Source organism: Rhinoderma darwinii, chromosome 9 (genome assembly GCF_050947455.1).
Source record: "Rhinoderma darwinii isolate aRhiDar2 chromosome 9, aRhiDar2.hap1, whole genome shotgun sequence".
Taxonomy (NCBI): domain Eukaryota; kingdom Metazoa; phylum Chordata; class Amphibia; order Anura; family Rhinodermatidae; genus Rhinoderma; species Rhinoderma darwinii.
In genome coordinates, this window is record NC_134695.1 from 58,394,054 (window position 1) to 58,408,826 (window position 14,773).

The 14,773-nt window shown below is 43.8% G+C and overlaps 1 protein-coding gene across 1 annotated transcript in view; it reads left to right on the forward strand.

Annotated features, from left to right (window-relative positions):
- HIPK3 (homeodomain interacting protein kinase 3) overlaps positions 1–14,773 on the forward strand; it is an 87,096-nt gene that overhangs the window by 18,128 nt on the left and 54,195 nt on the right. The window contains exon 2 of the mRNA XM_075837776.1: positions 3,521–4,622. Within this exon, the coding sequence (XP_075693891.1) occupies positions 3,521–4,622 (1,102 nt within the window). The remainder of the gene's footprint in view (positions 1–3,520; positions 4,623–14,773) is intronic.

A 14,773-nucleotide genomic window follows, 5' to 3' on the forward strand; every position in this document is an offset into this window, starting at 1 on the left:
TGTGCGCTCCCACATTGTACTGACTCGCACAAATACTGCTGGGCTCAACATGAAACGACCTCCTCCTATAAGCTGTCGGTGCAATATTGACTTTAAAGCCGATAAGCGCGCTGTTTACTGACAACCGTTTAATCTCTTGCATTGTGAAAATATTTTTCCTTATCCGCGGTGGCGCTAAATGTCGTAAAAAAAAAGTCTCTTATTTCACTCTTGCCTTCGAAAGCTGTGACTTTGCGGACGTATTCTGTAATGTTACCGCTAGAATCCCGTCTGTATCTAGGAGGTTATGATACACTTGCGTGAAATTGTGTATAATTTCTGGTGAGAGTGCTCTTAAAGGGACAGAGAACACTACCTTAGTCTGTGAGTCTCCAACCTGCGGCTTGCTGGGAGTTGTAGTTTTGCTACAGCTGGAGATTCGAAGGTTGGGGACCCCTGCCTTCCCTTCAGTTGTTTGCCTCATCATTTTAGGCTTTGTTCACATCTGCGTCGGGACTCCGTTCATGGGTTCCGTCAGAGCTTACGGAAACCATTTGCACCGGATCCGTCACCCTTGAAATGAATGGTGATGCAAACGGAAACCTTTGTCTTCCGTTTGTTTCAGTCCGGGTTCCGTTAATAGGTTCCCCTGACGGAAAGCTCAGACGGAAACCCATAAACGGAGCCAAGACGCAGATGTGAACGAAGCCTTCGATAGGCAGATTTTAGGCTAAGTTCACATCTGCATCGTCCATTCCGTTTTCCTGTTTTGTCATAGGAGCGCTAAAATGCAAATGATTTCTGGATGTGCCGCAATATTTACACCAACGGAACCCAACTGCTTCTAATCGTTTCCGTCGTGGTGCCTGACTGACGGTTTCATGGGAATAAAGTGCTGCATACTCTGCTATTTTACCCGTCAAGTATGGCAGAATCTGCAACTGTGACGGCGCAGATGTGAACAGAACCAGTGTGGTTGTTACTGACTGGAGGTCAAGATTGTCTGCTGCTGTGATTTCTACTTAATCTCACATATCTCCAGTTCTGAGAATCTTCAGAAACACGTACATACAACATTATGAATGACATGAGCAGCTGTTCGTATACTCTTTACTTTTATAAGCTTCGCCTTGTTAAAGTGCATACGACAGAGCGGAATACACGGGCCTTGTGCAGAGTCCCTGCCGATTCACATTACTTACCTGTAAGCGCTTTACGTGCCGCCATAGTCAATGCTTTTAGGGGAGAATACCTCCGCAACATGCCATGAATTGGAACATGCCGTAATATTTTTTTTGATACTATAGATTTCATATAAATCCAGAGAAAATGCCACTATATAAAATTGGAGAGACACCAAGCTGCAGTATAGGCACCAAGCTGCAGTATAGGCACCAAGCTGCAGTATAGGCACCAAGCTGCAGTATAGACACCAAGCTGCAGTATAGGCTTGTAGCAGGCTGCTCACGTTGTATTACAGATCCATAATACGGTCGTATGCATAAGCCCGAAGTGGGTTGTCCAGTCTTATCTAAAATCTAACCGTTCTATAATGTTCTGCAACTTGTGTTTTAAATGTTTCACCTTTTTCAAGAGCTTTTTTTTGGTCCGTGAATCAGAACGTTTTTTTTTGCAGCTGCTTTAGCTCACAGAGAGTATTGCCTAGGCTAAATACCATTGTAGCACGTCTTAGACAAGCTACATACAGGTTTGTTTACATTTAGAGGCTGCAAAGTGTTCTCATTCACTGACAGCAATCAAATATCTTGAAAATGGTGAGTAATTGAAAGACAAAGCAAATTGTAAAGTTGCATAACTTTTCACTTATATAGTGATTTAGCTTTATTGACCTAAAACAGGAATTCCCCTTTTAAGCAGCCGCCACAGGAAAAAGCATGGACGCTCATGGGAGGAATAGCTGCGGCTGAATGTCTATCTACCTTGTAGGTTATAATTCCTTCCAGCCTAGTCAATGGGGTCGCCTAATTGTATTTACCTCTATGGTTTTCAGCCTCTAAATATTTCCATTCACTATCGGCATACAGAGATTTTGAACATGCTTAAAAAAGGAAACCCAAAGTATATTATAATGTTGCATAACTTTTCATCATACAGCGACCCCTTAGTACTTGTAAGGGGTTAACTGGATCATTATACCTACATACACGAGGCTCATTTCAGGTATTATAATAAGTTTGAGACACCCTGTTTATGGGGATTTTACAATGAAATGAAAATCTGACATTATTACTCAAACTGGAAACTCCGAAACCATAGCCTTCCCTACAATGTGTGGGATGTTTCACTATCACAGATCTACACATCGTTTTTTTTACTGCAGTCAGTAATATTTTAAAGGGGTTGTCCACGACCTGACAACTGATAACCTGTCCACTGGATAGGTCATCAGTATATAATCAGTGGGGGTCTGATACCCGGACCCCGCACCGATCAGCTGCTTTGGGTTGCCTGCGGGCCCCGGATATCATTGCACAGTATGCAATGTACGGAATCGGAAGCAGTTGGCTCCGTACGTTGCATAGTGGCCCTGCTGCCAAACTGCAGCTCTGCTCCTATTCACTTGATTGCTGCAGCTCGGCCACTGTTCTGTGGCCGGAGCTATCTGCTTCCGTCATGGACGTTTGGTGCCTGGAGCAGCTGATCGGTGCGGGGTCTGGGTGTCGGACCCCCCACAAATTATATACTGATGACCTATCCGGTGGATAGGTCACCAGTTGTCCGGTAGTGGACGACTCCTTTAAGTCTCCCTCTCCTTTTTTTTTTATATTGCTGTGCTTATACCTATGAATGTCCCTTTTGTTTTTAAGTTGAACTGGTTTCCAAATTCTGACAGTAAATCAACATTTAAATAAGGTTATCAGAGGATTTTTGATCTTTAAAAATGGTGTAACTGCAGTAAGATTAGTCACTTACGTGCTGTCTGTAGCTGAAATAGCCTCCCATGCAGTCACATAACTATGCTTGTGTGACGTCCTGTACACCTGGCTATCTCCCCTCTGCCCCCTTTGTAGTACGGGAAGTCAAGCATCACCATCCTCTTCTCCCCACTGCCCGCCCTCCATGTCTCTGGAGGGATTGTGTTTCACATTTCAGACAGCAGATCGTGCAGAGTACAGCAGCAGAACTGTGTTTCGGTATCAGACAGCACTACTTTAATATAGGGGCATGCCGTCTGCTGTAAATAGAGGCAATGTCTGTGAGAAGGGAAAAACCATGGAAGTAAATGGAAAACACATTGTTGCCCAATATAAGCTCCTGTGTGTACAATGTGTTGTGTGTCACGTAACAACTGACATAATAATAATGTTTGGGAAATAACAATTCATCTAGACCTTTTTAAAGGCGCACGAAACCTCAAGTAGAAAACGGCAGCAAATATTTCAATGTTATCAGCCTATCCCCTATTCTACTGCTGCTATTTGTTTATAATGTATTTCTAGCACTTCTGCTATCAATCTCTGTTACTTTTAATGAGCGTTGGACTTACTAATGTTCTCTTTATTGTGTTGTGTATTTTCAGGTATGGCCTCACAAGTCTTGGTGTACCCACCATATGTTTATCAAACTCAGTCAAGTGCCTTTTGTAGTGTGAAGAAACTGAAAATAGAACCAAGTAGTTGTGTGTACAGCAAGAGGAGCTATCCACGCACCGACCTGAATGCTAGACACCTTGGATTTGCACATCCATCCAACAAGAGTAGGGCTCCTTTCCAGACAAAGAATCCAATTGACAGACCTCGCCAGCAGACTGCTGCCTCCCAGACCAGCGCAGTCGCATTAAAAAACAACACCGGTGCTCCAGGGGACCCAGCAGCGCAGGCGCAGCCAGATCCGAAGGAGGCACCCACGGTTGGGACACCAGATTGCGCATCGGATTTGCTAGAAGCACATCAGCGATGTGGATTGAAGCGTAAAAGTGAAGAGTTGGAAAACCAAGGTGGCACCATGCAGATCGTTGATGAATTGTCTGTACTGCCTGCCATGCTGCCCGGCAACGCAGCAAACCCAGTAACTGTTGTGGCTACCACTGGTGCTTCTAAGCAGAATGGGGCAAGTGTGGACGGTGACTATCAGTTGGTACAGCATGAAGTTTTGTGCTCGGTTAAAAATACTTATGAAGTACTGGATTTTTTGGGCCGGGGAACCTTTGGACAGGTGGTGAAATGCTGGAAAAGGGGGACAAATGAGGTTGTGGCAGTCAAAATTCTAAAAAACCATCCTTCATACGCACGCCAAGGACAGATTGAGGTGGGCATCCTTGCCAGGCTGAGCAACGAGAACGCCGATGAGTTTAACTTTGTGCGCGCTCATGAATGCTTTCAGCATCGGAACCACACCTGCTTGGTTTTCGAAATGTTGGAACAGAATTTATATGACTTTTTAAAGCAAAACAAATTTAGCCCATTACCCCTGAAAGTTATACGGGCCATCCTTCAGCAGGTGGCCACTGCACTGAAGAAGCTTAAAAGTCTTGGTTTAATTCACGCTGACCTCAAACCGGAGAACATCATGCTGGTGGATCCTGTTCGGCAACCATATCGGGTGAAAGTAATAGACTTTGGCTCTGCTAGCCATATATCAAAGACTGTTTGCTCAACTTATTTGCAGTCTCGCTACTACAGGTAATTTATTTTATTTTTTTTCTTGTTTCTGGTATTTTTGCACTAAAACTCACAAAAAATACTGCAATTGTTTTGTTTTTCCTGATCGGTTGGGTTTAGGCCCTGTTCACACAGAGTTTTTTTTTTTTTGCAGGCAGAAAGATCTGCCTCAAAATTCCTTCACGGAAGAAAAACTCCTCCACCTCCCATTGAAATCAATGGTAGGCGGTTTCGGACATTTTTTGGCACTGATGATGTAGAGAAGGAGGAACTTGTCAGCAATGGGTTACAGAAGTGGTTATTTGTTGAAATCTGATTGGTTTCTCAGTGGCTTACAGGGATGATTCACCTAGTTTAACAAAATTAACCATTTCACAGTGCACAGTGGGAGCACCTCTGCATTAAAATGGCCTTAATATGAGCCATGGGAGATCTCATGTCTACCCCACAGGCGACGTGAACTAAAAAACGGGGAAGATTACATCATAGTCCTACTTGTAAAACCTCAATGTTCTGATTGGTTGTAATACTGGGGATCGTTGCAGAATTTATCAGTTTCAATCGATCGTTTCCAAACATCAAAGATTTTTTTATGTTATTAATGACACATTCACACACTTTGCTGCAGATGATCGCATCAATAACCTACAGTTCCAGTTATATACATGTATCCAAAATTGCAGAGTCATTAAACATTTAGGCCTAGTTCACACGGAGTATTTTGCAGGCAAAAAAATCAGATTTTGACCTGCCTGCTCTTTTTTTGCAGCGGCTTTTTCTTCCTCTCATTGATTTCAATGGGAAGTCAGAGGCGGAACCGCGGCAAGAAAGGCCATGCGGCTTTTTAATCCAGTCAGCGTCTTTAAAAAAAACAACAAAACTCGTCTGCTCTCATTGAAATCAAAGGGAGACGGTTTCGGACATTTTTTGGTGCTGATTCCGAGCCGGTATTCGCGTCCAAAATCGGCATCGAAAAACTCTGTGTGAATAAGGCCTTACTTTGTCTGTTTCCAGATCATCGTTTATTTCACGCCTTTTCCAAGAATTTGTGTAAAGAAATGGCAAAGTAGCTTTCTGAAACTTGTTTGTTATTAGGCATGTGTGTGGAGTATTTGTAGTTTTATAGATTGGATGTGTTACAATACTTAGGCCCCATGCACACGAACGTGCTTCTGCGGCCACAATTCCCCCGAAAATCCACGGGAGAATTGTGGCCCCATTCATTCCTATGGGGCCATGCACACGACCGTGGTTTTTCACGGTCCGTGCATGGCCCGGGAGCCTGGACCGCAGAAAGAACGGGCATGTCTTATTACGGCCGTGTTTTTGCGGTCCGGGCTCATTGAAAATAATGGCCGCGATTTGCGGGCGGCTCGCGGCTGACAGTCCGCAGCCGGCGGACCCGAAAATTACGGCCTCTCACCAGTTTATAAATGCCTTATATTCTACCTAATCTAATACGTGCTGTAATGTGGTGTTTTTTTTTTAAAACGTTTATTTTTGACAGTTCTGAGTATTTTAAGTGTTATGCAAATTTATTCAACTGGGCGTTGTACAGAGGAGTGTATGACGCTGACCAATCAGTGACCAATCAGCGTCATACATTTCTCTCTATTCACGTTCAGCTGTACTCACATCGCGAGATCACGCTGTGCTGTCACTTACTCCCACAGTAACTTTACCAGAGTGTCGGGAGAATGAAAAGACATCGCCTCTTGGCTGGAGGCATCGGAATCCGCGCAAAAGACCGTCCGAAATTGCATCCCATTGATGTTTTTTAGTTTTTGAAAAACGCAGCGAAAATTGCTGCAAAAAGAGCAGGCAGGTCAAAATCTCTGATCAGATTTTTTGCCTGCAAAATACCCTGCGTGAACTAGGCCTAAATGTTTCATGACTGCAATTGGATACATGTATATAACTGGACCTGTAGGCTATTGATGCGATGCTCTGCAGCGAAGCATGTCAATGTGTCATTAATTACATAAAAAAATCTTTGTTTGGAAACAATCAACTGAAACGTATACATTTTGCAATAATCCCCAGTATTAAAACCAATCAGATCGTTGAGGTTTTACAAGTAGGACCATGATGTAATCTTCCTATTTTGGCCCTTTTTTTTAAATTTATTTTTTAAATTCACGTCGCCTGTCGGGGTAGACGTGAGATCTCCTATGGCTCATATTAAGGCCATTTTATTGCAGAGGTTGTTCCCATGTTACTCATGTTACAGGTTGGAATATAAAACGCTCTGTGAAAATGGTTATTGTTATTAAACTAGGTGAATCATCCCTGTAAACGACTGAGCAACCAGTCCGATGTCCACAAATAACCACTTCTGTAACCCATTGCTGACCAGTTCCGCCTCTCTACGTCATGATCTCCGTTTTCGATCCAAGGCTTAGTCACAGTCACAGAATAACATTTGTGAGTAATAAGCAATTTCTACCAGGAACCTCCATATTCTCAATATAATTTGCTTGGGAGAGACCCTTTTAAAGGCTATGTGAACCTTTGATGGGAATTAATTTTCTCTTTTTTTTTTTTTTTTTTTTTTACTAAACGTGTCAGTCCGTTGTTTTGTAACGTTATAATTCGTTTTTATTTAACATTTTGTTTTAAGTTTTTAGATCCAGCTGCTCTGTATTCCGTATACAGAGCAGCTGTATATAGCTCTAAATCCTGTTCCCATCAGGTCCGCGGGACCGAAGGGTTCAGTGAAAGCGCAGGATCCACCTGTTATCAATCACATCTAAGTTCAAAATATAGATGTGATAGATTACAGGTGGACCCTCGGTGTCACACGCTGGACCTGCTGACACTGAACCCGTCAGGTCCGCGGGACTGACTGATTCAGGTCATAGCGAAAGATACAGATGTAGGCCTCATTTACACGAGCGTAATATACGCGCGTGCTTTTCACGCGTGTCGTACGCACCTATATTACTCTATGGGGCAGTGCAGACGATGCGTGAATTTTGCGCAGCGCGAGTGCGTTGCGTAAAACTCACGACATGTTCTATAATCGTGCGTTTTTCGCACATCACGCACCCATTGAAGTCAATGGGTGCGTGAAAACCACGCATGCCGAACGGAAGCACTTCCGTGCGAACTGCGTGATTCGCGCAAGAGCTGTCAAAAGGATGAATGTAAACAGAAAAGCACCACGTGCTTTTCTGTTTACAAACATCCAAACGGAGTGTCAAATTAGAGATGAGCGCACCGAACTTCACCGGGTTCGGCCGAACTCGTTTTGACCGAACCCGGCAAAAAATGTTTGGGTACGCGACATCAGGAGACAGTCACTGCCCACGGTGCTGAAAGAGTTAAACTGGTTCAGCACCCTGGACAGTGACTTCCGATCACAATATACATGTATGTGTAAAAAAAAAACAGAAGTTCGGACTTACCGATAACTCCCGGCTCCTTCCTCCAGTCCGACCTCCCGGGATGACAATTCAGTCCAAGTGACAGCTGCAGCCAATCACAGGCCAATCACAGGCTGCAGCGGTCTCATGGACTGCCGCGTCATCCTGGGAGGTGGGGCCGGATGACAAGAGAGGGACGCGTCACCAAGGCAACGGCCGGGAGACAGGACTGAAGGAAGCAGGCAGTTCATGGTAAGTATGAACGTCTTGTTTTTTATTCACAGGTTGCTGTATATTGTGTTCGGAACTCACTGTCGAGGGTGCTGAAAGAGTTACTGTTGATCAGTTAACTCTTTCAGCACCTTGGACAGTGACGGGCGTCGACTAGCGTCATCTCTATGATGGCGGCTGCGCGAAAATCACGCAGCCGCGCATCATACACGGATGACACACGCAGCTGTCAAGTGCCTTTTGCGCGCGCAAAACGCACACACTCGTGTAAATCAGGCCGTACTGTATATACAGATTACAAAGCAGCTGTGTCTCAAAAAGTAAAACGAATTTTAAAGTTACACCTAACATTTAAAAAATAAATGCCCCTCAAAGGTGGACATAGCCTTTAAGGGAATATGTCGCTAGAAGGTTCCCTGTAGATCAGCGTGCCTGTAGAAAGTCTTAACAAAGTTAAAGTATTGGACAAAGCTGCACCCATGAAAGGCCAATACATTTTTTCAAACCCTTTATTGAGATTTTGAGACTTTGGCATCCATACAAAAGGAGCATTAACGGAACACTAAACCTAGAAATGAATGATTAACCAGTTCAGGACCGGGCTATTTTGCGCCTTCAGGACCAGATACCGTTTAGCCATTATTAGCACGCGTTAGTTAAATGGCTATAACTTTTTTATTTGTTGCGCTAACGACGTGACTTTTGCGACGTTTTTCCGTAGACAATGCAGGTTTCATTTTTTATCGTTTTTATACACACTTTTTTTGCTATTTTAGAATTTTTATTCATAAAGTTTGAAAATAATAGTAAAAAAATAAGCTTTTTTACGTTTCAGCTATTTTTTTTTGTTAATAACATAGTTTTACCCTAAAATAGACCTTTTATTTGTAATCGTCATTGTCTACCGTAAATTTGAATATATTACATGTCTATATTAGGGTAATTGGGTCAGCGCTAGCGTTACAACAATGTTTGGCGGGGGGGGGAACTGTTTTTTTGGGGTGGGTATTTTATGTGTATTTATTATTAAATTTTTTTTTGCACTTTACTTTTATTTTTTTTATTACTATGGTCGGTCCCCCAAAGGTCAAAAAAGACCTTTGGGGAACTTTCTATATATTTTTTCTTTCTTTTACACCATGTTTTTCCACTGTAACTGGAGCTGCACAGCAGCCCCAGTTACAGGGGAAATCAGCCCTCTCATAGTGACAATTGTCACTAATAGGGCCGTGCTGGGTCTTGTTAGACCCAGCAGCAGCCTGCCACTAACGTCACCCGGCGATCATGTGACCAGTCACATGATCACCGGGAGGAATAGAGACAGCGCCGCTGCTGCTGTCTCTATTCCTATACACAGCGTTCATTGAACTCTGTGTAAAAAGACATCGGAGAAGACAGAAGCAGCGAAAGCTGCTTCTATCCTCTCCTCAGGGTCCCCGCAGTCACTGACAGCCGGAGACCCGACATTCAGCTGCCCGATCGCGCGGGCAGCAAGTTAAAACCCGAGCCGTAAAAAGTCTATGGCTCGGGTTTTAAGGACCCTGACCACTGGCCGTAAAAATACAGCCAGCGGTCGGGAACCAGTTAAAGGAAACAAAAGAAAAACGTATACCGGAACGGCAACACCGTGCAGGATCCCGTCTACGACTGATCGCGTCGGCACTTGACGGAGCCCATTGACTTATAGTGGGGTCCTTCGGCGTCCGTTCTTTTTATTAGAAAAAGAGGACTGCACGCGATGCTATTTTTCCTAACAAAACGGACGGAACATGTGACTGAGATGGAGACCGAGCTCAAGTCAGTCGGTTTCAGAAACCTACAGAAAATCCTACAAATAGTCTTGTAGAAATCTTTCATTGGACACAGATGTAAATTTTCTTCTGATTCGTTTCATTTTCAGCTGCCAAATGGGAGCTTAGCGGGTCTGGACTCTTATTGCAGACAGAGCAGTGGGGTAGGGCTCCTGCTGATGCCAGTTGCCTTACGGCCAGAAAGAGGTCTGATATGAGGTTTGTGTGAAGGGGGGAAGCAGCTGATTTCCCAGGAAACATCACACACATTGCAGCTCAGCCCTATTCACTTCAGTGGAGCTGAACTACAATACCAGACAAAATCCATGAATGAGTGTGGCGCTGTTTCAGGAAGAGAGCAGACGTGCTTTTCTAATCCCGTACAACCCCTTTAACTATAAGGCTGGATTCACACGAGCACATTACGTCCGTAATGGACGGAACGTATTTCGGACGGAAGTCCCGGACCGAACACCCTGCAGGGAGCCGGGCTCCTAGCATCATACTTATGTACGATGCTAGGAGTCCCTGCCTCGCTGCCGGACAACTGTCCCGTACTGTAATCATGTTTTCAGTACGGGACAGTAGTTCCACGGAGAGGCAGGGACTCCTAGCGTCATACATAACTATGATGCTAGGAGCCTGGCTCCCTGCACTGTGTTCTTTCCGGGACTTGCGGACGAAATACGTTCCGTCAATTACGGACGTAATGTGCTCGTGTGAACCTAGCCTAATAGTCACATCTTTTGTGAAATCTAGGTACAGGTTTCGCTTAAAGTGGTTTCCAAGATAAATGTAAAGGGTCTGCGTTTTTTTTTTTGTCTGGAAACCGTGCCACTTTTGCCCATAGGCTGTGTCTGGTATTGCAGCTCCAGCAACGTCTTTTATGTACATAGAGCTTGATTTCTGTATATGGGAAGGAATTGTGTCTAGAAATAAGATTGCATAATACATTTTTCTTTTGAGCAGTAGAACTTTCTGAAGCCATCTACAAGCTTGGGTTTTGCTCCAGCATCACACGGACAAATGTTATTCTATCACTTTGAACCGCAGATCACTGTAATGTAGCAGCTTTGCTTAAAATAGGTCCCTGAGCCTGGCCAAAGCATGTTGACTACTATAGATGGTGAGGCTGTCTGACTCTGGAGTTGAAAAAAGACAGAAGTACGTTGCTAAGTAGGTTCGTTTGCTCAAGGTCAGCATGATCTAAAGTGAGCTGCTGTAGTACTGGGGGGCCAGCCCCGGTGTCCTGTATAGGCTCCAAAAAACAGTTTGTATCGTATGCAGAATATGGCAATTTAATAACCGTGTATCATCAGATACCATCGAACTACCCTCCTCCGAGAAAACTGCCTAATTTCTATGCACTCTGCCCTACTAGTTGATTTAGTAACTTTTATCCTTCCAAGGGCCTGTTCACATCAGCGTCGACCTTTCCGTCGCAGGAACCGATGAACGGAAAGCCAAACCGAAACCATAGCTTCCGTAGCTGACTACGCTATTGTTACCGCGAAAAAAATGGAAACTTTACGGAACAGAAACCAACTGCAACGGAAGCGTTACCATTCAAATCAATGGTAATGCAAACGGAGGCTATGGTTTCCGTACGGCTTTCCGCTCATCGGTTCCTCCGACGGAATGGTTGAACGGAAGTCTGACGCTGATGTGAACAGGCCCTTAGCTATCCAAAAGATCGCCTAGGTTTTTTTTTTTCCCGCATTTCTGTAACAAGCACAGGTTTCGTTTTGATCAAAGCATCGTCATCGCGCCCCTTAAAAGTAGAACTTTATATTATATTCCAACCACTGCGCCAAAGTGCCAGAAGAAGTGTGCGTATTTATGTCAACTTTACAGCCCTTTAAGGACATTTAAGTGGCTGCTGGAAAGATTTTCTAAGCAATGCGCCGGATTCGGGCTCAAATTGCACCCAAAAACCGGCATCCGTTCTGTGCACCAGAATTGTTATTGATATTTTATGCCTTGCTAGACCGCTTTTTACAGCGACTTGAAAAGAGGGCGTGGCTTAGAGGAATCGTGAAATACTCTGGATTTGTTAATGGCGTGTATACCTGCGTTATTCTCAATTTCAAAGTTATATGTATGGTCGTTTTTAAATAATCGGGGAGGTCTATTAATTTTGTACTAAATTTAGTCCGCATAGGATAAATTTGGCTTGGGGTAAGCCTGTTCTCGTGGGGAGAGGGGGGTCACAGTGGTCACACCCCCCCACCAATCAGATATTTATCACCTATCCTGTGGATAGGTGATAAATATTGATTATGGGAAAAACCTCTTGGGGTATGTTCAAACGGGCTATTTTCAGCCGTTTTTTGGGCCGTAAACGTCCTGAAAAATTGGAAGCAGAACCCCTACAAACATCTGACCATTGATTTCAATGGCGATTCTTCAGCAAATCCACATATGTTACACGCGGATTTCATCACCTGCAATAAAGGGGTGAAATCCACACAGTTTTTTTTTTTTGTTTTTTTTCTTTGCTACATGTGGATGGGGTTTTGAAAAGCCCATCCACATGAATTATAATGTACTCCGATGCGGGTTTGCGGTGCAAAAACTGCAGCAAATCCCCTTAGACCTCATATTTTCCAGTGATGGTCATACTTTTTTTTTTTTTTTGACAAACATTTATTTTATTGTTTCCTTTGGCAGAACTTCCGAACATGGCAGTTAAAAAAAAAAAAAAAAAGAAGTCTCTTGCCTCATGTCTCCTGCAATGTGAGCGCTTGTGTTGTAATAGATGAACTTGAAGCATTTCTGTATATTGGTGTCTTGAGGAATGTTCGGAATGTGTTGTTGCCTGTAAATGGTCTGTACCGAAGAGTCTGGCAGCAGCCGGTGATCGGCCAATTAACCCGTGAGCTCCTGGCAATGTTTAAGATTTGTGCTGGCAAATTGCTAATTCGAGAATGATTCCACTTCGGTGAAGTCCAGACTGTAAAGCCAAATCTTTATCGGGGATAGTGGGGGTTACTCGGTTACACTGTTTCACTAATCTATCAATTATACTTGTCTGTCGCTACGATTCTCTTTTAATTCCCAATTTTTATATAATGCTACATAGACTTCAAATTTACTTACACACCTCATTTTATTTACTTACATAACGCCAACTCATCCCGCTACGCTATACATGTCCTCACTCACCTCAATTGCTGATTTGAATGAGAAAAATTGTAATACTGATCTCCAATACACTAGGACCAATTTCATAGATAGCCAGTTAGCTCAGTATGTTTTTCTCATAACTAGCATGGCTCCGTTATGAACTAATGCCGTGATACTAGTGTGAACAGAACCTAAACCCCAATTTTTTTCGAACCGTGTCGCCAACCAGATGTTTAAATTGAGTTAGGCCCCACGCACACGACCGTAAAAAAAATCTCCGTAATTGTGGACCGTAATACGGCCCGCAATTACGGACCCACTCGAGTCTATTGGCTGCGGACATCTTTCCGTATCACTACGGATAGGTGTCCGTGCCGTAGAACCTTGCCGGGAATTATAGAGCATGCTACTTTTTAATTTTTTACGGGCTGTGCTCCCATACTTTGTATGGCAGCATGGCCCAAAAATGCGGCCCCTCGGCCGGCTGTGCCCGCAATCGCAGGCCGTGATTACGGGCCTGGCCGTGTGCATGAGGCCTTAAAGTGTAACTTTCAATAAACTTTTGACATGTCAGAAGTTTTGATCAGTTGTGGTCTGAGCGCTGTGCTGCTTACTTTCTGATCGACTATTGTCGGTGCAGTGTACGAGCTCAATGGAAAGTCTATGAGCCCGTACACCGCTCGCTTGCTCTGCTTTCCGAGGAAAGCCGACCAGAAACGAAGTATCACAGCGCTCACAGAGTAGTTGGCATGAGCCATCGTCCCATTTAGTTTGCAGATCTGATACCCTTTGCATTTTGAAACCAAGACCTGTTTCCTTTTTCAATTTAACTTGTTCCTTTTCTGCAAAAAAACCACATTACATGATATAAAGCTATGGGTTTGGTGTAAGTTCACACGCGGCGGATTTGTGGCAGAAATTTCTGTGACCGTTCTATGCATCACAATGGGGTTTTTAAAAATCCATGCACATGCTGCTGCTGCTGCAACCCAATTCAGGTGTATGGAATGGATTTTCACTCGCAGATCTTTCTGCAACAAATCTGGCACGTGTGAACATGTCCTTATATGTTCAAGTTTTGGAAGCTACGATGATAGTGAGGTGATAACCTCTATGGGTACGGCAATGGCTGCTGGTAGAGCCTGTGTCTACTACATATGGCCAACAAAACAACTGAAGTACTGATTTAGATTATTATACAATTTCAGTACATTTTTTCCCCACTCCGGTGAATTATTAGTTTTGACGTATTCAATGCGTTAAAGAATAACCCCCAACTCAAACATTTATGACCTATCCACGGGATATGCCATAAATGTTTGATGGATGCATAGCTTAGGCCTCATGCACACAACCGTAATATTTATCCGTAATTGCGGATAAAAATACTGATGCATTAATTTCTATGGGCCATGGACGCCTTCCCGTATATTTACGGGTAAGTGTCTGGGCCATAGAAATGACCCGCAAAAAATATGACGTCTATTTTTTACATTTACGGACCGTGCTCCTATACTTAATGCAACCACGACCTGCAAATGCGGTTGACAGTCCACGTCCCGTCTGTGCCGTAATCGTGCACCGTACACACGGGTACGGCCCGTACCCAGCCCCTGCCCGTAAACAGCCTTAGCTGTTTCTGTAATACCCATAAAAATGA